We start from the raw sequence: 21,053 nt of genomic DNA on the forward strand, positions 1-21,053 counted from the left end.
ATATTTTACTAACACAGTTCATTAATAGGAGAATACATTAACAAAACATGTGTGGCAATGCCGAGTCGTGCTGGTTCATTCATAATAAATGAGTACAACTAGACAAATAGTGCGTTGGTTTATCACTGCTAATTGCTGAAATTTTTAAAATTTGATATCCGAATGACAGTTTGTCACAGAAAGCAAGTTTTATTCCCCAAAAGAGAAGACCATGATGGACAAGACCAAAGTTTTTATATGAAAACGAAACTAACGAAACAATGATTGCTGAACAGTCAACGACAGCTAATCCAATCCGCTATCCGCGGATGCAAACAGCGGCGGTGCTCCGCCTTTTGCTGTGAATATCGGTTGTCACTTGAGTTTTTGTGTGTGATTTCTCGATGTCTTCTTCGTCAGCAGCTTGTGAAGATTTGTCTGAAAATGTAGAAAGAAAAGGTGAGGAATGAGCCCAAGCTATGGGCGCTCAAGATGAACGCTGGCCACGTTCTGCAAGAGGAAGGTGTTGGTCAATCTGCTTAAGTTCAGTGTTCCAACTAATAGATGCAACTAAACAAAAATTCCAATAGCTGCAGTAATTGTGCTAATTTATAGCAGAATGCTTTTAGTAACCGTTTATCTTTGCACATAATGATGAATGCTCGACAAACAACGTGAAACATACGGGGTTGCTGTGATGAGTGTGATCACACGCCTTCTAACTAATAGGTGAAACTAAAGATGACAACATAGCTAACTGCATTAATTTGTAACAAAGTGTTTTTCGTGAACGTTTATCTTTGCACATAATGATGAATGTGCTCTACGAACAACGTGAAACATGCCTGGTTGTTGCGATGGGTATGATCACGCGTCGAGTAAGATCTTCGCCAACTTTTTTTCTTCTTCTAGGGCTGACACATGTCTGTGCGAGCATATCATTCATCCTAATCTTCATCTTAGTGGGCTTGCCCTTGTGGTGGAAAACGACAACAGTGTATCGTGTCACACTGCCCGACGATGAAATCGAGGCACTGAGCAGCAAAACGGTACGTGAGGACATTCGCTGCTTACACTGTGAGGGCTTGAACCCTGAACCCACCAGAAGTTTTAGTGTACCGTTTGGCAAGCTGTGCGAATTGCGGAGAAATAACAATCGCATGCCATGCTGCCTCCACGAGACAAAAAAAAATCAAAACAAAAAGAAACAAAAGACCGCACATGTGAGCCTTCTCTGAGAATGTATAAAATATCCTTAAAGCGCTGAGCAATATCTAGCATGGCTTTTTTACATATACATCGTGTGCACACATAAGTGTTAACTAGTAATCCTACTGACATTGTTACATTGTTGAGTTGGTACTTTTTCACAACTGCATGATGTACACTACAGGCCCCCAGACAACAGTTGCATCAAAACAGCTACTGAGGAAATTTTGGTAGACACTTAAGCTCTGCCATCAAGGTACTCCTCTTGCTAATTGCTTAATTATTAATCCTTTCATCGGTAGCTTACAGTCGTAAGCCACCACGTTATGTGCAAGACTACCTGGCAAAGATAGCATGTGTGCATGGCCTAGGGGTAGCATGTCAAAGTTTGGATCCAAGGGTCTTTAGTTTCATTCCCATCTCATTCTCCATAAAGCCCCTGTCAACTTAGCCATGTCACATGGTCTTATGATGTTGGGCGTGGTGGCCAATCAGTGACTAGCCATTATCACCATCCAGAAGCATGGCCGTGATTTTTCACTCACAATGTCGATGCCAGGTTTTTTACTAAAAAAATTACAAGGGTTCAACGCTGCTGAACCAAATATTGAGTGAAAGCATTAGCTGCGGGTGACCAAGTGTTCTTCTTCTTCTGTTTTTCTTCTTCCTCAGCCCACATATAAAGCCCCGCTTTAACCAAGCCGTATGAACGTGCCTTAGTGGCCTATAGGGGTAACGTGAATGTCCGGGTCCTAGCAGGCTGATTTTGACATAACCGTTCCATGTCAAACGAGAGACTCAAGTTGGCAGCTCCTGCCGACCGCTTGAGTTGGTAGCCCAGCTCTCACCCTAGTGTCACGTGGGGTGTGACGTCACAGCGTCATGTGGGTAAGACGTGGTTACCGGCCGCGCTACGCTGAAGGTTCGAAACCTAGAGTAGTATTGCTTTCGCAATAAAACAAAAGCGTCTTTTGGAACATGTGCCATTGATGTAGTATAATGCTGCATTATTCTGGTCAGAGACTGGATGGCACTTGTTCATAGTGGCTTGCCATCAGAAATTGAACCTCTGGCTGGCGTTACTTTTTTGTACTCAATAAATAACCGGGCAGGTTTTTCACAGTGGAACCAGAATATCTATCACGCACTTGCCACCCATAAGATGAATGCTTACTGTGGTTAAGGCACAAATTTTTTAGTATAAACAGCAATTTTTGTATGACTTTTCTTCACATTAACGGCGACATTGGACTGGACAAATCACATTCAAACTGCATGCGCTAAAGCATGTCGCCTTTTACATCTTTTTCAAAGAAATTTCAAGTGTGCACCAAAAGCCCTGAAGGAAACATTGTACCTCTCTAATATCAGGCCGGTGTTTGAATACGCGTGTGTGGCTTGGGACCCCTTCACAAAAACCCCTGAAGACAAGTTAGAGCGTGTTCAAAAAAGGGCTGCAAGATTCGTCACGGCTATCTACGACTACAGAATTAGAGGTTCTCAAATCAGGGAAAGTGTAGGTTGGAAACTGCTTTCTGCATGCAGGAAAATCTTCCGGTTAAAGCTTTTGAACAACATTAATAATAGAAACACAGGAATTGATAGGAACACATACTTAAAACAACCTCATTATCAGTCTGAGAGACGAGACAAAAAAACATCAGGCCATATCAAGGTCGCATAAATGCGTTTAGGTTTTCAATCTTTCCGCGCTCAATTTCAGATTGGAATTTACTCCCGGATGAGGTCGTATCTGCGCCCAATTATTCACTAGCCATCGAGAACGTTATATGAATCTGTGTTATATTACAGGCAGTGTACTTTATCGTGAAACTGAGTCACAAATATTTCTGAGTGTGTCTTTTACACTTGGCATTCAATGTGACTCCATTCTTGTTGTTAAAGAGTGTGTGTGTGTTTTTTTTTTTTTTTTTAGAAATGATTGTATACTTTCACTTCAGCTTTTTTGTTTGCTTTATGTTTGCAACTAACCCCCCTACGATAAGGCCCAATGGGCGCTGTAGGTATTTGTAATAAATAAATAAATAAATAAATAAATTCACAGGCTGATAAATGTCATCATTATAGAAGCAATGCGAATTATTATTTTATTTTATAATGTTGATTAAAAAATTAATTTTTCACATTTTAGAACCGTGCAGTTTAAACATTTGGCTTTGCACTAATGAAATTGATTAAATTGTGATATTTTTTATGGAATTTGGATGAATTAGAACATATATTTCTGCACAATTCAAATTTAATTAAATTGTTGAGCAAATAATTTTTTGGCCCGATGGCCTCTCTTTTGTGATATTTCACAATGTACTGTGGTGTTCACAGTTGCGTGCTAAGCATCATGTCTCCACTGCCCAGGCCACACACCTAATAAAAGTGGAGGTAGTGCTCGCTGACAAAAAGGTGCCTACAGAGAAAGAACTGCTCCAGCTTCTTGAAGAGGCCAGCAGGCAAAATGGACATGACACTGCCCAAGTCAACTTTGTATATGAATGGGCCCTTCGAAAGGCCCATGAAAATGAAACAGCATTATTCGCAAAACGTATATCTGGTAAGCTGCATTGCTGTCACTTGCCTTCCCATTGCTACTAATCTTGGCTTTGGAGGTTCTTTTGGAATATATATTGGAATGTTTCTGTACTACCATAGAGCAAGATATGGGCAGTTTAGGACTGCGAAATAATCTGCGCAGCCATCTCAAAAGGCTTTGGCTTCAATACAAGAATGCATCTTGCATCTTCATTTTCATATCCCACATCCATACATCCATCTGCTTGCTTCCCCTATGCATGCTTATACATACACATGTGTCTCCCTGGGTGTATGATTGCCTAGATAAATATATGGTTCAGAGAGACCAAATGTGCTACCCCACAGCTTGAACCAAACATTGGTGCTCTCCTTCATGACCAAAGCTGCAAAATCCAAGCTTTTCCAGAAGCCTGACCTTGATTTAACCTTGTGAGCCTAGTCCAGCAACAGCGTGTCTTAAACCAAAGTGTACTTTGTTGTCTCCATCTTTTGCAGGAACTTGAATCATGTAATTTAAATATTGCATAATGGTACCAATTGGTTTCCAACATATTGGACAATTTAGTTTTATTATTAGAGGAATTATTGTTATTATTAGTTTTATAATTGGATGAATGCTTCTTCATAGGGGTACTGGCTCAAAACAACTAAACCAATCGAAACAGCTTTTGCTCGGCAATTCGGCTCAACCATGTTAAAACCCTGCCATTTTTTTGTTTCCTGCTATTTATTTTTCCTAGTTGGAATTCAGTATTCGACATTTTAAGCTTGGGTTAACAAGCTTTCTTACCCACAAAAATTCCTCAGCACCACCTGATGCTGTCTGACTTGGCATAATTAAAACCATGAATTGTGCAGTGTTAAAATAATGGAACTTGGTGTAACTCGCTCAGCATGTAGAGCTTTTACATTAGATCACAGGTTTCAGAACTGTGTTTTTCTAATTGTATGGCTATGTTTATGTATTTCTGGTTCTGGACCATTTACGTGAGGACCTTAAAAGGCTCTTGGTTTACAGATGCAGACGACATTCTTCACAAGACAGGGCATTTCAGTTCTCGGAACTGGTTGTACATACTTGTACATTCAGAAGAAAGCAGTGATGCTGTTGCCACAGCTGGACTCTATCAGATAGTTTATGTGAAGGCAAATAAAGGTGAGTCTGTGCATTTACTCTTTTTATAATAATAGCGCTCTTTTTTCAAGCAGTGCATTGATGTCAGTGCACGTTAAAGTAGACTCCGGAGCCCTCCACTACGGCAGCCCTTTCTCTCTATTCACTTTCACTCCCACCTTCCTCCCTTCACTTTTGGTGTGGTTCAGGTGTCCACAGCAACAAGTGTGATAGATACTGGGCCTTTCCATTCCTGTGAACCAATAATAATAATAATAATCAATCTTTATTTAATGTGCGCAGGAACAACCATGTGGTCTTTGTGCTGCAGCACAAATAAAAAAAAAAAGAAACAAAAATGAAAAAGCACAAACATGTTTACACACACAGAGAGAACACAAAAAAATAAATAAATAATACATGAAATGAAACAGACGAAAAGTATCACGGAAAGTAAGCAAACAATGAGTAGCATCACTTATATACAGTGAGAGAATTTTTTAGCACACCAGGAAATAAAGAAAAAAAAAAAAAAAGAACGGTAGATAGAAGAGAAAAAAAAACAACAAATAACTGACATTGATTATAGTAATATAGAAATATACATAAAATAAACAACCCTTCAAGGCGCAACAAGTGCATGGTACTTAAAACACAGGCTAGAAATACAGAATAATACAATAAAGAAGTAAAATTGAACAAGGGGCAGTAAGATTCGAATATAAAGTTTAAAGTTGAAATATAAGTAAGAAACGGATAAAAAGTAGTTCACGATACAGACAGCATTGAACAGGAGAAAAAGCAAAAAGTGAAGTAAATACAATTTAAGGCTAGAAAGTGGGAGTTTTAAGTGATAAAGTACTATTTAGAATACAACGCTACGAACATCCAATGTAAATGAACAGAGCGAGTTTTGGAAGATGTCAAGGTGAGGACAAAAAGTGTTAAACAACCACTGCATCCTGTCTAGAGGGGAGTGGGAATGAAGAGGAGAAACCTGAAATGGTCTGAATTCCCTCATGCTCTTTCGCGGAACGCGCAGTAGGATGTACTCTAAGAGCTGAGGGCACATAATGTGGCCATGAAGGAGTTTGTACAGAAATATGATATCAAGTCTGATACGACGGCAGTGAAGGGAAGGAAGATTCAGTTGGGCGCTCCTGGTGGAGCGAGAGGGGGAAGTTGCGCAAGGAAAGCGATAATGAAATATCCGCAAAAATTTTTTTTGTACTCTGTCAACCTTGTCCAAGTTCGATTTGCAAGTGCCATTCCAAACAACCGACGCATACTCCAAGACCGGCAGGCATATGGACAGGTACAGTTTTAGGAACGGAAGTGGAGTGTGGAACTCTCTCGAAAGTCTGCAAACGAATCCGAGTGTGCGCATAGCCCGCTGAGCAATGCGGTTAGTGTGAGAGGAGAAGCTGAGGGTGCGGTCAAAAAGTACACCAAGGTCATTAATTTCATCAACCCTATCCAACAGCACAGAATTCACAGAATAATGGTACAGAAAGCTATGTGTTTTACGAGTAAAGGACACAACCCTAGTTTTGGAAGAATTGAGGGTAAGTCGATTCATCGCACACCAATCAGAAAAAGCAGATATGTCCGATTGCAACAACACGCAATCTTGAAAAGAATGTATTACCTTGAATATTTTTATATCATCAGCATAAAGAAGAAACGAGGAGTTCTTTATCGCCGAGGAAACATCATTAATAAAAACGGAGAAGAGAAGCGGGCCTAGTACTGAACCTTGAGGAACTCCACTCGTTGCAGGGTAAACGAAAGAAGTCTGTCCATTGACACTGACAAAGCAGAAGCGATCAAGGAGATAGTTGCGTAGCAGGGCTACGAGTGAGACTTCAACGCCAGAGAGTAGAAGTTTTTCAAGAAGTAGTGAGTGAGTAACAACGTCGAAAGCTTTGCTCATATCACAGTACACAGTGTCAACCTGACCCCTCTGAAGGACTGCTGCAGAGGCATACGTCATAAACGTGACTAGGCTGGTAGAAGTAGAGCGGCCCGACATGAAGCCATGTTGATTCGGTACTATGATATGTTTGAGATGGAAGGAAAGTACGCTGTGCAAAGCTAATTCGAAAAGCTTAGAGGTTGCACATAGAAGAGAAATCGGACGATAATTGGAAACATCAGATTTGTTTCCAGACTTGAAGACAGGAAACACGCGTGCCATTTTCCACACGCGAGGAAAGGCAGCATTTTTTAAACAGTTATTATATATGGCAGTCAGTACTGGTACGAAGATATAACTGAAGGCTTTTATTATGGCAGCTGGAATGCCATCAGGTCCAGGAGACAAAGATGGTCTCAGACGCTTAAGACTCTCAGTTATCAACTCCTCGTCAAAGAGAATGGAATTAGATAGTGCACCAGAAGGGAGGCAAACGGAATCACAATGTGGATGTTTGTAAACGGAGGAAAAATGTTGTGCAAAACTGTCGGCAACATCCCGAATTTCCGAACCCTGAGAGTCAACTAAGCTGATACTTAAATCTGATTTAATGGAACGCTTGCGAACGTAACGCCAGAACTGACTAGGACGATTTGAGGCATTCCTCTCTAAAGACTCAAGATAGGAGTCGTAGTCCCGCTTGTATAAGCGTTTGCAAAGAGAACGCACCCGGCGAAACTCATCTGCCCAATTGTGAAACCCAGGGCGTTTCGCTTTACGATGGGCCCGTTCCTTGAGCTTTAACGCCGTTATTAGTTCCCTTGAAAACCAGGAAGGGAACTTCCTACGCGTAGGAGTATGCAAAGGTATGTACCGACGCATACCATCAAGAACTATTTCTGTAAAGCGACTGACTTGTCCATCTGAATCATTAATGTCATTTAAAAGGGACCAGTCGACGGAAGAGAAGAAATTGAAAAGACCGACATAATCACCACGTGCATACGCGAAACGGGGCGAATTCCCCACCCGATCTGAATTAGTAGAAGGTGAGGCAGAGAGAGCAGTAGTAACTAGAAGCGGAGGGTGAAATTTGTCACAGCGAGTCAGCGGTATGTCTGAACTCGAGACTCGAACACTTTCAAAATTCGATAGATAGATGTCAAGAATATTACCGCAACAGTTTGCAATGAAATTGTGTTGCTGCAAAGAGTTAAAGGCTATAAAATCAAGTAGAGCGTTACACTTACTTAATATGTAATGATTGTTGTGAGAAGAAATAAGTGAGTTCCAGTTGATACCAGGAGTATTAAAATCACCTAAAATAAGAAGTTTGTGTTTGCTATGACGGGTTATAACATGTTCGATTGAGAGCAGAACATCATCATAGGCTGAAGGAGGTAGATTCGGAGGAATGTAGAAAGCTGCAAGTAAAAGTTTTTCATATCGATTTAAAGTGAGCTCGAGCCACACACATTCTTCAACAGTTTCCAGATCGGAACGTCGAACACACTTCACAAAACTGTCAATAGCAATGAGCCAAAAGCCACTCGCTCACCAATGGGTGCGCACTTTCACATGCAAATAGGGTTATGAGCATCTTTACAAGAATTACATTCTACTACCCATCATTACAGATTGTTCTGGCTTTTCTGGTGGTGTGACACAATTCCTTTCAAGTCCTTTACTCCTTCTAATACCCTGTACCACATTCACAGTGAAGATGGAAAATGATAAACTCTAACCAAAGACTTTCCTAAACAAAAAAATTATCACATCTCAATGTTGTTCTCACGCACAATATAATAAAATAATAATAATAATAATAATAATAATAATAATAATAATAATAATTATTATTATTATTATTATTATTATTATTATTATTATTATTATTATTATTATTATTTAGTTTGGTCTGTGGGGTTTAACGTCCCAAAGCAACTCAGGCTATGAGAGACGCTGTAGTGGAGGACTCCGGAAATTTTGGCCACCTGGGGTTCTTTAACGTGCACTGACATCGCACAGCACACGGGCGCCTTGCTTTTCGCCTCCATCGAAAAGCGGCCGCCGAGGCCAGGATTCGATCCTGCGTTCTTGGGAACAGTAGTCGAGCGCCGTAACCACTGCGCCACCCCGGTGGGGTATTATTATTATGTGCTGCAGCACGAAGACCACATGGTTGTTCCTTCCCACATTAAATAAAGATTTTTATTATTATTATTATTATTATTATTATTATTATTATTATTATTATTATTATTATTATTATTATTATTATTATTATTATTATTATTGACAGAGGCATGTTCATGCAAGCTGCACAAGTGTGGTGTGGTGTGGTTTCTGCAACACTACTCCCTTGACATTTGTTGTTCTCTTTCTAACCTTTGGCCATCATTTTGTGCTTGTAAAGCAAGCCACAGCTAACAGGTGTTCCTTGCCAGCTAGCCAGCTAGCCTTTACTGTCTTACCGAATCCACACTTGTTCCTTGCCAGGTAAAGCTCCCTTTTTGTCTTTCTGTGTTCTTGTGAAGTTTAATCTTGACTGAACATTTATTCTTTTATAGTAAAAGAGGCACCTTGTTTTTGTCCTTCTGGCATTTTACACGTAGTTTAAGCATGCCTGCGTGTAGAGTGGAAGCAGGAATATCATCATTGCAAATACAGTTGGCATCATCACTTGCAGATGCCGCCATTTTGTCCAAGAACATAGTGGATGCTATACGGCAGTTCGCTGTGAGGGAGAATGCACTGAAGAGACTGCACACTTCCCTGAAGGTCTCAGAGCGAGCAAAGGTAAGCACAAGAGTGGTTCACTTTTGCGGGCCCTGCGCATGTGACGCTGTAGATCTTTGCTTGCCTGCTTTTATTATATTGTGCGTGAGAACAACATTGAGATGTGATAATTTTTTTGTTTAGGAAAGTCTTTGGTTAGAGTTTATCATTTTCCATCTTCACTGTGAATGTGGTACAGGGTATTAGAAGGAGTAAAGGACTTGAAAGGAATTGTGTCACACCACCAGAAAAGCCAGAACAATCTGTAATGATGGGTAGTAGAATGTAATTCTTGTAAAGATGCTCATAACCCTATTTGCATGTGAAAGTGCGCACCCATTGGTGAGCAAGTGGCTTTTGGCTAATATCTGGTGAAGGTATCTAGTGAATGGTACCCTGAAGCTAAGAGCTGTGGTTGCAGTAGTTGTGGCTTGAGTGGACTTGCTGACGTAAAGCTAAATTTGAGCAAGTTACAGTGCAACCATGCAGGGAAAGGGTAAAATGGATAGAAGAAGACTTAGAATGATTCCATTGCAAGCCAAATGGTAGACAATGTGCAAGTTTAATTATTGTCATCATAGTCGATTTTCTAAGGTTGTTGTCCTGGCAAGCAACTCGGGGGATCAATTACAATCGTGATTGAGGGTTTAGACGAGCAAACAGCACTGGTACTCTAAAATTATTAATAGAACCAAAGTAATTAATTTGTCCAGGCAGAAACAATTTGCAGCAGGTACTAAAATACTGGAGGCAGGGAAGGAGCGCACTTTTCTGGATCAATTAGTCACAGCAGATATAGATTATGAGGGTAAAATTAGGAGTAAAATGAAAATGGGCTGGACTCACCTGACTGTCATGCTCAAGTGATGAACAGCAGCTTACCTGTGTCTCCAAAAAGTAAAGTGTGTCTTGCCAGTGCTCAACTTTTGGAATGAAACTTGGACATTTACAAAAAAGGCTTGCAGTCAGGATAGGTACAGAGTGCAACAATGTAAAGGAAGATAACTTACATAAGAAGCAATTGAGTGAGCTATTGATAGTTTGCCAAGTAATTCAGCCCCCCTGGCCTGATGACATGTGTCCAAAACTGTTCAAGTTAACTAGACCAGTGATATCCCGCGTGCTCACTTAAATTTTTCAGCAGTCTATTGATACAGGAATTGCACTTGACACTTGGAAAATCACGTGAATTATACTTGTATCTAAATCTGAGGATCCCTCTGTCCTCTCAAATTACAGGCCCATCTTATTAATGAATATACCATGTAAACTTTTGGAACACATCATATCATCAGCAGTAATGAAGTACCTCAATCAGCACAGCATTTTTTTTTTTTGTTCCAAAACCAACACGGATTATTGTGTGGCTGTTCCTGTGAGTCACAGTTATTTGAACTCGTAGCCGACCTGCACGTCGTGGTACACCAATAATGAGAATCGATACCATATTCATTGACTTTGCAAAAGCGTTGAACAAATTTGCTCACACTCGTTTTATATTTAAACTTGCAAATCTTAAAATAAACAGCCATGTCCTGAACTGGACTGTCAAGTTTTTACCTAACCGGCAGCAATTTGCGTCTACCAGTGGATTTTGCTCTGCAGTAACCCGTGTAATGTCTGGTGTGCCTCAAGGTTCGGTGCTTGGATGAATCCTTTTTCTTATATTCATTAATGGCATAAGCAGTAACCTCACTTTTAAAATTAGGCTATTTGCTGATGACTACAGAACAATTACTGACCCTCATGATACTAATGCTTTGCAATCGGATCTTAGCGAAATTGCTAAGTGGTGCAAACAATGGCATAGGGAAATAAACGTTTCAAAAACGAAAGCTGTAACATTTACGGCGACTAGAACCACTGAGCCCATCTCTTATTTTATCGGTAACGTGGCCATTGAAAAATTTCCTGCAGTCAAATACCTAGGTGTCCATATTTGTTCAGATTTGACATGGCATAAACATATTGATTACATAACCACTAAAGCATCCAAAACCCTCGTTTTCCTTAGGCGTCTCTTGTACTTTGCAAATCAGGTGACCTAATTGTTAGTGTACACAACTTTAGTCGGGTCGCAACTAGAATATGCCGGTTTTGTCTGGAACCCACATCTGGAATGCAGAGAAACTGGAATCACTTCAAAATAAAGCAGCTAGGTTTATTGCAAGGAAATACGCTCAATACTCAAGAATCACAAATATTAAACCATCTCTAAATTTAAGCGCACTTGAAAAGCAAAGACGCCATCCTGCTATGTCACTTTCGCAGGCTTTATCGCAATCCATCGCCATTCGCAGAATCTCGTATCAAGCCAGCACATTGCATTTTCCCCCATCTAGACCACTGCTTTAACCCTTTGACTGTCAAATTAATTCAAAGATATTCACCCCCCAGTGTCGAATTTTTTTAAACTATACATTTAGCACAGTACCCGTACAGCAAAAACAGTCAAAGGGTCCAACCCAAGACTGCTAACACCAAATTTATGCGTCATTCGCCTACGTTCATGGCCATTTACCATTGGAGCAAACTACCAGCAGAAATCGTTTCCGAAAAAAATCACGACACATTTGTTACCAAACTGAAGTGCTTACTTCTTACTACTTCGTGATAGACTGTTGTCAGAATTGTATTATTAATGCAAAAGCATTACTTCGCTGTGTTCACAGATTTCTGATTGCGTCCGCAGGCCGCGTCACCAAAATTGGGTCCGCAGCAGTTGTGAGTAATTGAGAAGTGGTAGAGGTTAATGAGCGGTGTCAATCGATAGAAAGTGACGTAATGTTGTGTCTGGAAAAATAATTAGTCCGATAAGTTAATTAGGTAATTAATTGCAAGCAAAAAATGTAAAAGTTACCTGCAGCAGTTGTAATTGAGAAGTGGTAGAGGTTAATGAGTGGTGTCAATCGATAGAGGGTGACAATGTCGTGTCTGAAAAAATAATTAGGCCAATAAGTTAATTGAGTAATTAATTACAGGAAAGAAATGTAAATGTCCGCAGAAGTGAGCAATTGAAAAGTGGTAGAGGTTAATGAATGGTGTCAAACGATAGGGGTGACCTAATGTTGTCTCTGAAAAAATAATTAGGCCGATAAGTTAATTAGGTAATTAACTAGAGGCAAACAACGAAAAATCGTGTCTGCAGCAATTGTGAGCATTTGAGAAGTGATAGAGGTTAATGAGTGGTGTCAATCGATAGAGGGTGACAATGTTGTGTCCGAAAAGATAATTAAGCCAATAAGTTAATTAGTTAATCAATTGCAGGCAAAAAATGTAAAAGTTATCTGCAGCAGTTGTAATTGAGAAGTGGTAGAGGTTAATGAGTGGTGTCAATCGATAGAGAGTGACAATGTTGTGTCCAAAAAAATAATTAGGCAATAATTTAATTAGGTAATTAATTAGAGGCAAAAAACTTAAAATTAAAGGCAAAAATGGTCTCATTAGCCAATGGCTTGGCTCCGCATTTGAATGTATCAAATGCTAAAATAGTTAATTAAATCAGTCATATAAGATAACGTCAAGGATGTGACATCACACTACCTGAAGTCGAGCCAAAAAAGGACATAGGAAGGGATTGGTGCGCATTTGAAAGTACCAAAGACTAAAGTAGTTAATTAAGGCAGTCAGCTAGGGTGACGTCAAAGATGAGACGTCACGTGGGAAAGGCATAGGAAGGGATTGGCGCGCAATTTTAAAGTACCGAAGACTAAAACGGGTAAACTAGAAGTGAAATATTGTGACGCCAAGGATGCGACATCACGCAACAGGAAGTGTAGCCGAAAAAGGACATGTGAAGGGACTGGCGTGCCATTTGAAAGTACCAAAGACTAAAAGCGGTAAACAAGAAGTGAATTAATGTGACGTCACATAACTGGAAGTAGAACCGAAAAAGGGCGTTGCAAGAGATCGGCGCGCAATTTGAAAGTACTAAAGACTAAAATGGGTAAACAAGAAGTGAATTAAGCAACTAGAAGCCACCAACAGCAGTATCTGTGCTTTCACATTACTCCGATGCAGATTCTGCAGTGCTCTTTATTTTTTTTATATTTTGTATCCATCGCTGTGGTCCACGTGTGTATGTGCTTCAAGCACTTGTTTTATCAGTCATATGTTCTCTATTTCTCAAAGTTCACATTTGTTTATACTTTTCAGTTTTTATGTTTAGCTCTGTTATGTACTACAATGAATTTTCGGGTTTCTTCAGACCCCTACGTAACGCCTGTAAGGGGCCTTTAAGGCGCGTGAATAAAAACATTAAGAGGCAGAGAAAAGAAGCATGTATTAAAGAGCAAACTCGAGTTCAGCATCTGGCTGGAACTCAGCGATGCATCGAATTGATAGACAGCGGTCTACTAGAGTGTCCATGAGATGGAAAATACCTAACCATTGCAGCGAATGAGAGTCAGGTTGGGATGATGAGATTAAAGATCTCTTTGGTACAACATTTTTCCATGGCTGTTGCAAAAGTGGAGTGATTCGAGGTCATTCCCGGAAAGATTTGTACCCATGGGGAGCTCATCTTGGCTAACGATGCTGGTGATGATGATGTTAATCATGGTCCCCACAACATTTCTCTTTGTGTATGCCCTTCATCTCTGCAGCTGGACAAGGAACGCATGAGGCCCCTGAGTGCAGCCACAGAATTTGATGTGACCTTCACCCTTGTTGTTCCCGAGCCCCAGACCCTGGATGTGACGTGGCGGATACAGGATGCAGTTGAAGGCGAGCATGCTTTTGTCTCTTGTCTGTGACGAGTGGTTAGCAATGAGATAAATGTGAATTGAGATGACACTGAGAAGTGCTTTGCAGCACACAAGTGTTGTGAAGGGAGTGTAGGTAAACAGATGTATGGTTCCCATCGGTGGATTCATTTTTAGCACTAAATTTTCTACATTTTTTAAAGATTTTTTTTCCATTGCATATTGAGCTTCTGTATCAGCCAAGAGAACCTATAGAAAGCAAACATAGGTTGTGCACATGTAGGTGTTTTAAAGCAGTAGTTGTACAAGGACCTTTTTGTGGCATTTGTGGAGCTTTGTTGGAGTGTGCCAAAAAAAAAGTGTAAGCTCCTGTATTCACCTTCAGGAGAGTGGCATTATCTTACGGTTAGTATTCCTGCCTTCCCTTCTCCTTCCTATCTGCATAGGAGGGGGGGGGGTTGCTGTGAGGATCTTGTTTCAAGTCAATGAGGCACATTGGCAGCTTATTTTATAAGCCTTTGCTCTTATTTTGTGAATGCGACGTAGACCTGTTCTACATCTGGAAGAGCCAGAGCACACTCTCCTTGCGACTTCTGATCTCAAGTGTACAGAACTGAGACTTGAGGTGGCTGTACCATATTATGTCGCCACTCAGTTGCTTACTGGTGCCAGTGTATTTTGAGCTCTCCCCTCATCAAATTCTAACCCGGGATGAGGCCAGGCACTAAGTATGCAGGTGAAGTCACGGGACTCATTTGTGAGAGATATGGTTTCTGTGATGGCTGGCTTGAGCTATAGTATGTGGAGTGAGTCTGACAATGGATAGCAGCAGTGCACTGTGTACTGTGTAAATTCGCTCACTCTTAAACAAAGAAGAAGGATCCTTCACTGACATTTATTTGCTGCCACTATATTTTGCTTGGTTTGCGTAAACAATTCATTTTTGATATCTTTGTGCAGTTTACATGAAGCCCTTTCTGGACAAGATTTCGATGGTGGCAAAAGTGCACGTCAAGAGTCAGGTACAGTAAGATATGAATACAAATTATGTGCTGTCTGGTAAAGCTTGATGTATGAAATAAGTGGACATATCTGTTGTGCACATCGTTGCATAATAATGATAGTTTGAGCATCCACTTATTCTCACATCACAACTTCTTTTTAATGTACTGTTGTCAGGGTCAATCTTTTGTCTTGAAAGAGAGCAAGAAGTCTGTGAGGATTTTTCAAGGTAGGTCTGCTTGGAAGGAGTGTTATCCAGTCTACTTTACTTGGAAAAAGAGAAAGGAACCGAGCACAATTATGTGTTTCAACTTCACCCCTACATTTTCCAGCAGAAGTTGGGGAGCCTAATGTGTGCGTGCAGGGCAGTATCTCCCGTGCAATTTTACATAAGTGTGTTCTCGACTTAAATTTTTGCCAATACAGGTGTAAGTGCAGTCACAGCAATGCAGCATATACATTGTTTACTAGTTTCTATGCTTTTATTCAGGCAGAAAGAAATATATTTGTCAGGGGCATGACAAGCATTATTTTTTTCTTGTGGCAGTTGTTTTTATAGTGGCAACATAAGCCTTTCAGGTGCAGGTGCTCATCCAAATCAGAGGAAAGTGCCAGAATATTAAGATTGTATTGGTTGTGTCAGGGAACATGTCAAGATTCTGCAGGAAAATTTCTCATTCTTTCAAATGCTTAACTATACAGTTTCTGCCAAGAAACTATAATTAAATATGCAGTTAAATATGTCTCTACATTGTGACTCTGCACAATGCAGAAACATATGGGGTCTTGATGGGTCCATGAAAAGCTATTTATGAAAACTAGAAAATGTGCACGAGCAATAGCTGTCCCATCAATCGTCACTGCAACACAAATTTTTAAGCTACCATTATACGCACTGAAGATGAAGATGAGGTGCGTGCTGGGATGTGTCACCCCAATTGGTTCTCTAGTGGTCACCGGAAGCGCTTTTACTTGTAAACTATGTACTCCATGCAACGCTTTCATATTTGACTCGTATACTCACAAGGACCACCGCTATGGATTTCCTGCATTAGAATATTACCATAAGCAGCATTTAAGAAGCACTTCAATGCCTTTCCTGTCAAGAAACTTCATTACATAAACAAATCAGCATATTTTGAGCTTTCTTAAAGCACTCATCCTTGCAAAAGAAACAAACTGAAAAACTTCGCACTGTCCAGAGCTATACCAGAGCTGCCATAAAGCACAGAGGTATCCATCTTGAAAACAATTTTTTGTGTGTGCTCGCTTCATATTGTCACGTGGTGGTAACAGTGCTGAATGCTGCAAATAAAGGGGCGTGTAGCACCTAAGTGAACTCTTTATTGGACTGACCTGCGCCTGCAAAAGAAGTAAGCAACTCGGCAGCATTGATAGCAGCAAGTGTGCTCGTCAGTCGTCGAACTATGAATACCCGTGGCATCTAGATAAAGCCACAAAGGTGACTAGAACAACCTGGAACGTTGTGGAAGTATGTGAGCGGCCACAATCATTCGAGACACATTTCGGCTCATCTCGCATGTCAACAAAAATGATAAAGCCACATTTCAGCAACACTGAGCGTAAACAAAAAAAAAAAAAAAAAAAAGCACAAGATATTTCTATGTGTTGTAAGCAGAGTAATAAGGCCATGTGCCAGCAGTTGTCAGCAGCAACAAATGAAGGCTACAAAGGTTCGCAGCGATGTGCCCCGTTCGAGATGGTTACGTGGAAGCCTTCACATTTTTCAGTGCATTTATTTTGGTGTTCACATTTCTGCGCATTGCGCTTGCTACACGGGCCCATGACTGCAATCACGATGCATGTATGAATGTACTGTACATACACGTGCATGTACATGCAGCACCTGAATGGGACAATCTCTCTCTGTCATTCTGGAAACAGGTGCTGTTCTTTACCCCACTGAAGCTGACACGGCGCTTAGACCCTAAAAAAAATGCATTCACAGCAACAGCTGATCAACTGTCATTGATCATAAACCCTATAGAAGGAAGCAGAGGTAAGCAGTCATTTATATCTCCTTAGTATGCTTGTGCATCCTAAGGAGTCATGAATGCTTTTATGTTAAAATTTGCACACTTTGAATTAACAAAGGGCTTCTTTAATGTACTTGAAGTTAGTGAACCATCCACATGTTCATAATGTAAACAGCAAAAACTACAAGGGACAGAAAAAGAAGGGGCACAGGACGAGCGCTGTCCTGTGTCTCTTCTTTTCTTGTCCCTTGTAGTTTTTGCTGTTTACATTATGAACATCTACCACCTTGCCCAATTTAATGTTTTGCTAATTCACACGTTAATTCATTTATTTACCCTACGGGCCCATAAGAGGGCATAGGTTGGAGGCAGAGAAATATATTTGTGGTACGAAAAGAATATAAATTTGATCATGAAACATAAGAATGATGCCACTTCTTTGTAAATAATGTAAGTGGTTGTCAGAATGATAGAAGTTATTGTCACATGTCCATTAACAAACACTGATACACTTGTACTAAAATGTTTTATATTAGTGTTACATTTAAGACAAAGATAACAATGCACAAGTTTATTTAATTTTTTTTTTTGTATGCTTGCTGCTGCAGAATTAGTTTCATAATTTTTCATAGGAGTCTAACTTTTTTGTATGTTGGCTGCTACAAAATTAGTTTGATAATTTTTAATAGGAGCCTAATTTTTTTTTGTATGTTTGCTGCAAAATTAGTTTCATAGTTTTTCATAGGAGTCTTTTCAGCCTTCCTTAACAGCTGATTGTATTTTTACAGCTAATTGTAAAAATGAAAACATAATACTAAAAGGTAATGTGTGAGAATGATGGTTCAATTTAAAACTGTGATCATTACGAGAAAAAGCTGTGGAGCTGGATTGTCATAAATCTTGTGAATGAATGTTAGACGGGGTGTTTTAGGCCTTTTCTTTAATTGAAGAAGGTCAAGATTACTTTCAGTTTCAAATACGCTGGAGCTAGTCAATACTCTTGCATCAGTTTGGGTAAGTCTGCAAGTTTAAGCGAGTTCGAATTAATGTCCACCGTATCTTCATGCCTGTTGTGTACTTTTTGTAGTTATGAATTGGGCGCGTGTTATTAATGAATTCTCTCCATTTGTGCATTATTTGGACTGATGGTCTGGTTTCCTTGTTCTTTTCAAGGATTTCAAGCATCGATTCGCCCTGTTCTCAACTTCGTGGTCTTTGTCGTGCCGCAGAATCATCACCCGCTGTACATATATGATGAACAAGGTATGTACATTGTTTGCAAAGAGCCATGTATGCCTGCCAGAAGTTTTAAGGTTTGTAAAGCAATGAATGCCAGTCTTTGGGTTGAGATTGGGACTGCTGCTGTGGAAATTAGGGCAGTTGGGGCATGGTTTAGGTGGGCAATGGCATCATACTGCCTGTCTCATTGTTAACATGAGCTAATGGCCCTTGGTCTTATTGTAAAATACATTTTATAGTTTTACCAATGATACGTATGGTTGTCAGTGGCTGTGGGGAAAGTCCATAAAGCAGTTAATAAGAGACTCTTCATTGTGCAGACTTAGCCATGGCACTCAAAAGCCATTCTGCAATCATGGTATGGCCCGATTACTTCTGTCCCTTGCCTTACTACTTTCTTGTTTGCAGGTGAACGGCTGGAGACTAACTCATTCCTCGTGCCCAAATGGGGAGGTGTCCTCTTTTACAATGTTGCCAAGTTTCCCGAACCGGGCGACACGCTGCCCCAGCCTGTCGAGATAGACATGCACTCTGTATTTCAGGTGTTCTTGGCCCAGTTCAGCCTTCTGGTTGGCTTGTCGGACAAAAGCCATGAGCGTGCAGTATTCCAGCCAGTGCCCTCACATTTTGTAAGTAGACGTTGCTCATTCTCGTCCGTATCCCGTTTGTCCCAACATTGTGCTTCGTTTTTATGTTGTGGGTTGCTCACAGCTAGTGCAAAAACAGAGGTAATTGGAGAGTATTGGGAAAGCACGGGTTCACATTTTATCTTCCATACATCGTTGCCAAGTGGAAATTTATCGTTCGTTTCCATGCAGGATGTTGCTTTTCTTCTGAGACGAAGGACTCAGGACTACCTGTCCATGTGCAGCTCGTCTTTACATTCACTCTCGGAGTTGCTTAGCAAGATCTCCAACATTGTGGTCAAGGATGAAATTGGAGACCTTGTAAGTGATTGGGTGGCCTCTCTTTGTCAGTCTGTCCACTTAGGGAACTTGTGTTGGCATGCGCGAGGAACGCAGGGACGCATCATACCACACATAGCATTGAGGGCGTGATGCATGCAGCGTATTTGATGCCACCGGTTTTGTCCTATTGCATGATATAATTTCTCTGAAAACCTAAATACGGTGGTCATAAGGTTATAAAAGCAGAGACGACTCCTAAGCCTGGCAGAGGCCATCACAGTCCGAGGCTGTGGGCAGCATAAGTTGTTAGCATGAACTGCTTTCAATGTTGCTCTCCGTCATTCTTGCCCGTCTAGATTTATTCATCTGTGTCACATGCAAAGCAAAGCTTTGATCTGTTGGAAAGAGGAGACCTGGAGAGCGCTTTCCAGCATGCTGAGGCTGCGTTTTTGGCATCCGGTAAGCTGTAGTAATATCCGATTTCTCGTCGCTGCACCTTCGTAACTGACGTTAGCACAAGACTCACTGACATTCTCTCCCCTCCTCAAATTTTTTTGTCTCGTTTTCAGATAAGGCATTCTTTGACCCTTCTTTGCTGGCACTTCTATACTTCCCTGATGATCAAAAGTAAGTTTCAAGCTCACCGAATGCTCCTTGTTTTTAGAATGGCGTTAGGTATAGTAGTCTGGCTGATGATGACTATGGTGATGCTATAAGTCGAGTCCTGTAAAGCACGCTGAACACCTCTTGGAGGTGTCTGCACTCGGCATTTTCAGGAACAAGTAATTCCTGTAGCATATAGTATGAGCAACTAATGATTCAGCACAAATGTAAATTTCATGGCTTGAGTATGTCCCAATACATGCTGAAGAGACCATCTGCATGTGCAGAGAAACATTTCAATTTTTGCTTGTTTTGCTCATTAGGTGTCATTGCGTGGGTCATAAAGCATGCTTTTATTCTTCTTATTTTCCCTTTTTTTTTTAATTGTCTTTCTGTTCCCATTTACATCTTGCTAATCAACGCCATTTACCTGCTGTGTGTGGTGGGCCGTGCGACGTTTAGGTAGTACAGTTATGGCAATCTGGATGGTATCATTTTTACCTGTTTCGAAGTATTACGTGCTCCATTTCAGTTTTTGTGAGCTCAGCTTAAGTTGAGGTCTGCATGTCTCACCAGTTTAATCACGGTGTTTAAAATGTGCTTGCAGCGTGCCTTGTAGTTCTGGGATCACCCAGTAAATGAATTGAGGAGGTTCAGCGTAGTCCTTGCTCAAGTGCTTGCGTAGCAGTGCGCTTCAATGGACTTAGTATTATCAGTATTAGGATAATACTCTAATAATGGAGCACAGAAGCTCCGTTGTATTTGCATGCTTGAATTTTTTTTAGGTGGCATACCAGAACAATTGACTTTTATTTCGATTTGCAGATACGCCATCTACATTCCCCTATTCCTGCCAATCACTCTGCCAGTCGTGCTGTCAGTACAAGGCCTCTGGACTTATTATAAGAAGAGGAAAATGCCCAAGGCAGAAAAGCAAGATTAAGTTACATTGAACAGAGTTGCTTATAAGTTACGGTTGTGCTACTGTGTAAATTTCAAATAAATGCTGAATGATATGTGAGGAGGTCTTCAAGAAATTGCTGTTTGGAGGGAGCT

The 21,053-nt window shown here is 40.6% G+C and overlaps 1 protein-coding gene across 1 annotated transcript; it reads left to right on the forward strand.

Annotated features, from left to right (window-relative positions):
- The first annotated feature begins 283 nt into the window (after positions 1–283).
- Positions 284–21,018, forward strand: PIG-S (phosphatidylinositol glycan anchor biosynthesis class S). The gene is made up of 14 exons (XM_084598665.1): positions 284–438; positions 892–1,028; positions 3,565–3,757; positions 4,757–4,894; positions 9,457–9,566; positions 14,150–14,270; positions 15,209–15,270; positions 17,156–17,270; positions 18,421–18,510; positions 18,895–19,115; positions 19,305–19,433; positions 19,751–19,853; positions 19,964–20,021; positions 20,823–21,018. Exons 1-14 carry the CDS (start codon positions 384–386, stop codon positions 20,938–20,940), a joined length of 1,650 nt encoding a protein of 549 aa, XP_084454791.1. The 5' UTR covers positions 284–383; the 3' UTR covers positions 20,941–21,018.
- Positions 21,019–21,053: the final 35 nt, after the last annotated feature.

Source organism: Amblyomma maculatum, chromosome 3 (assembly GCF_055883805.1).
Source record: "Amblyomma maculatum isolate TAMU_Amacu chromosome 3, ASM5588380v1, whole genome shotgun sequence".
Lineage (NCBI taxonomy): Eukaryota > Metazoa > Arthropoda > Arachnida > Ixodida > Ixodidae > Amblyomma > Amblyomma maculatum.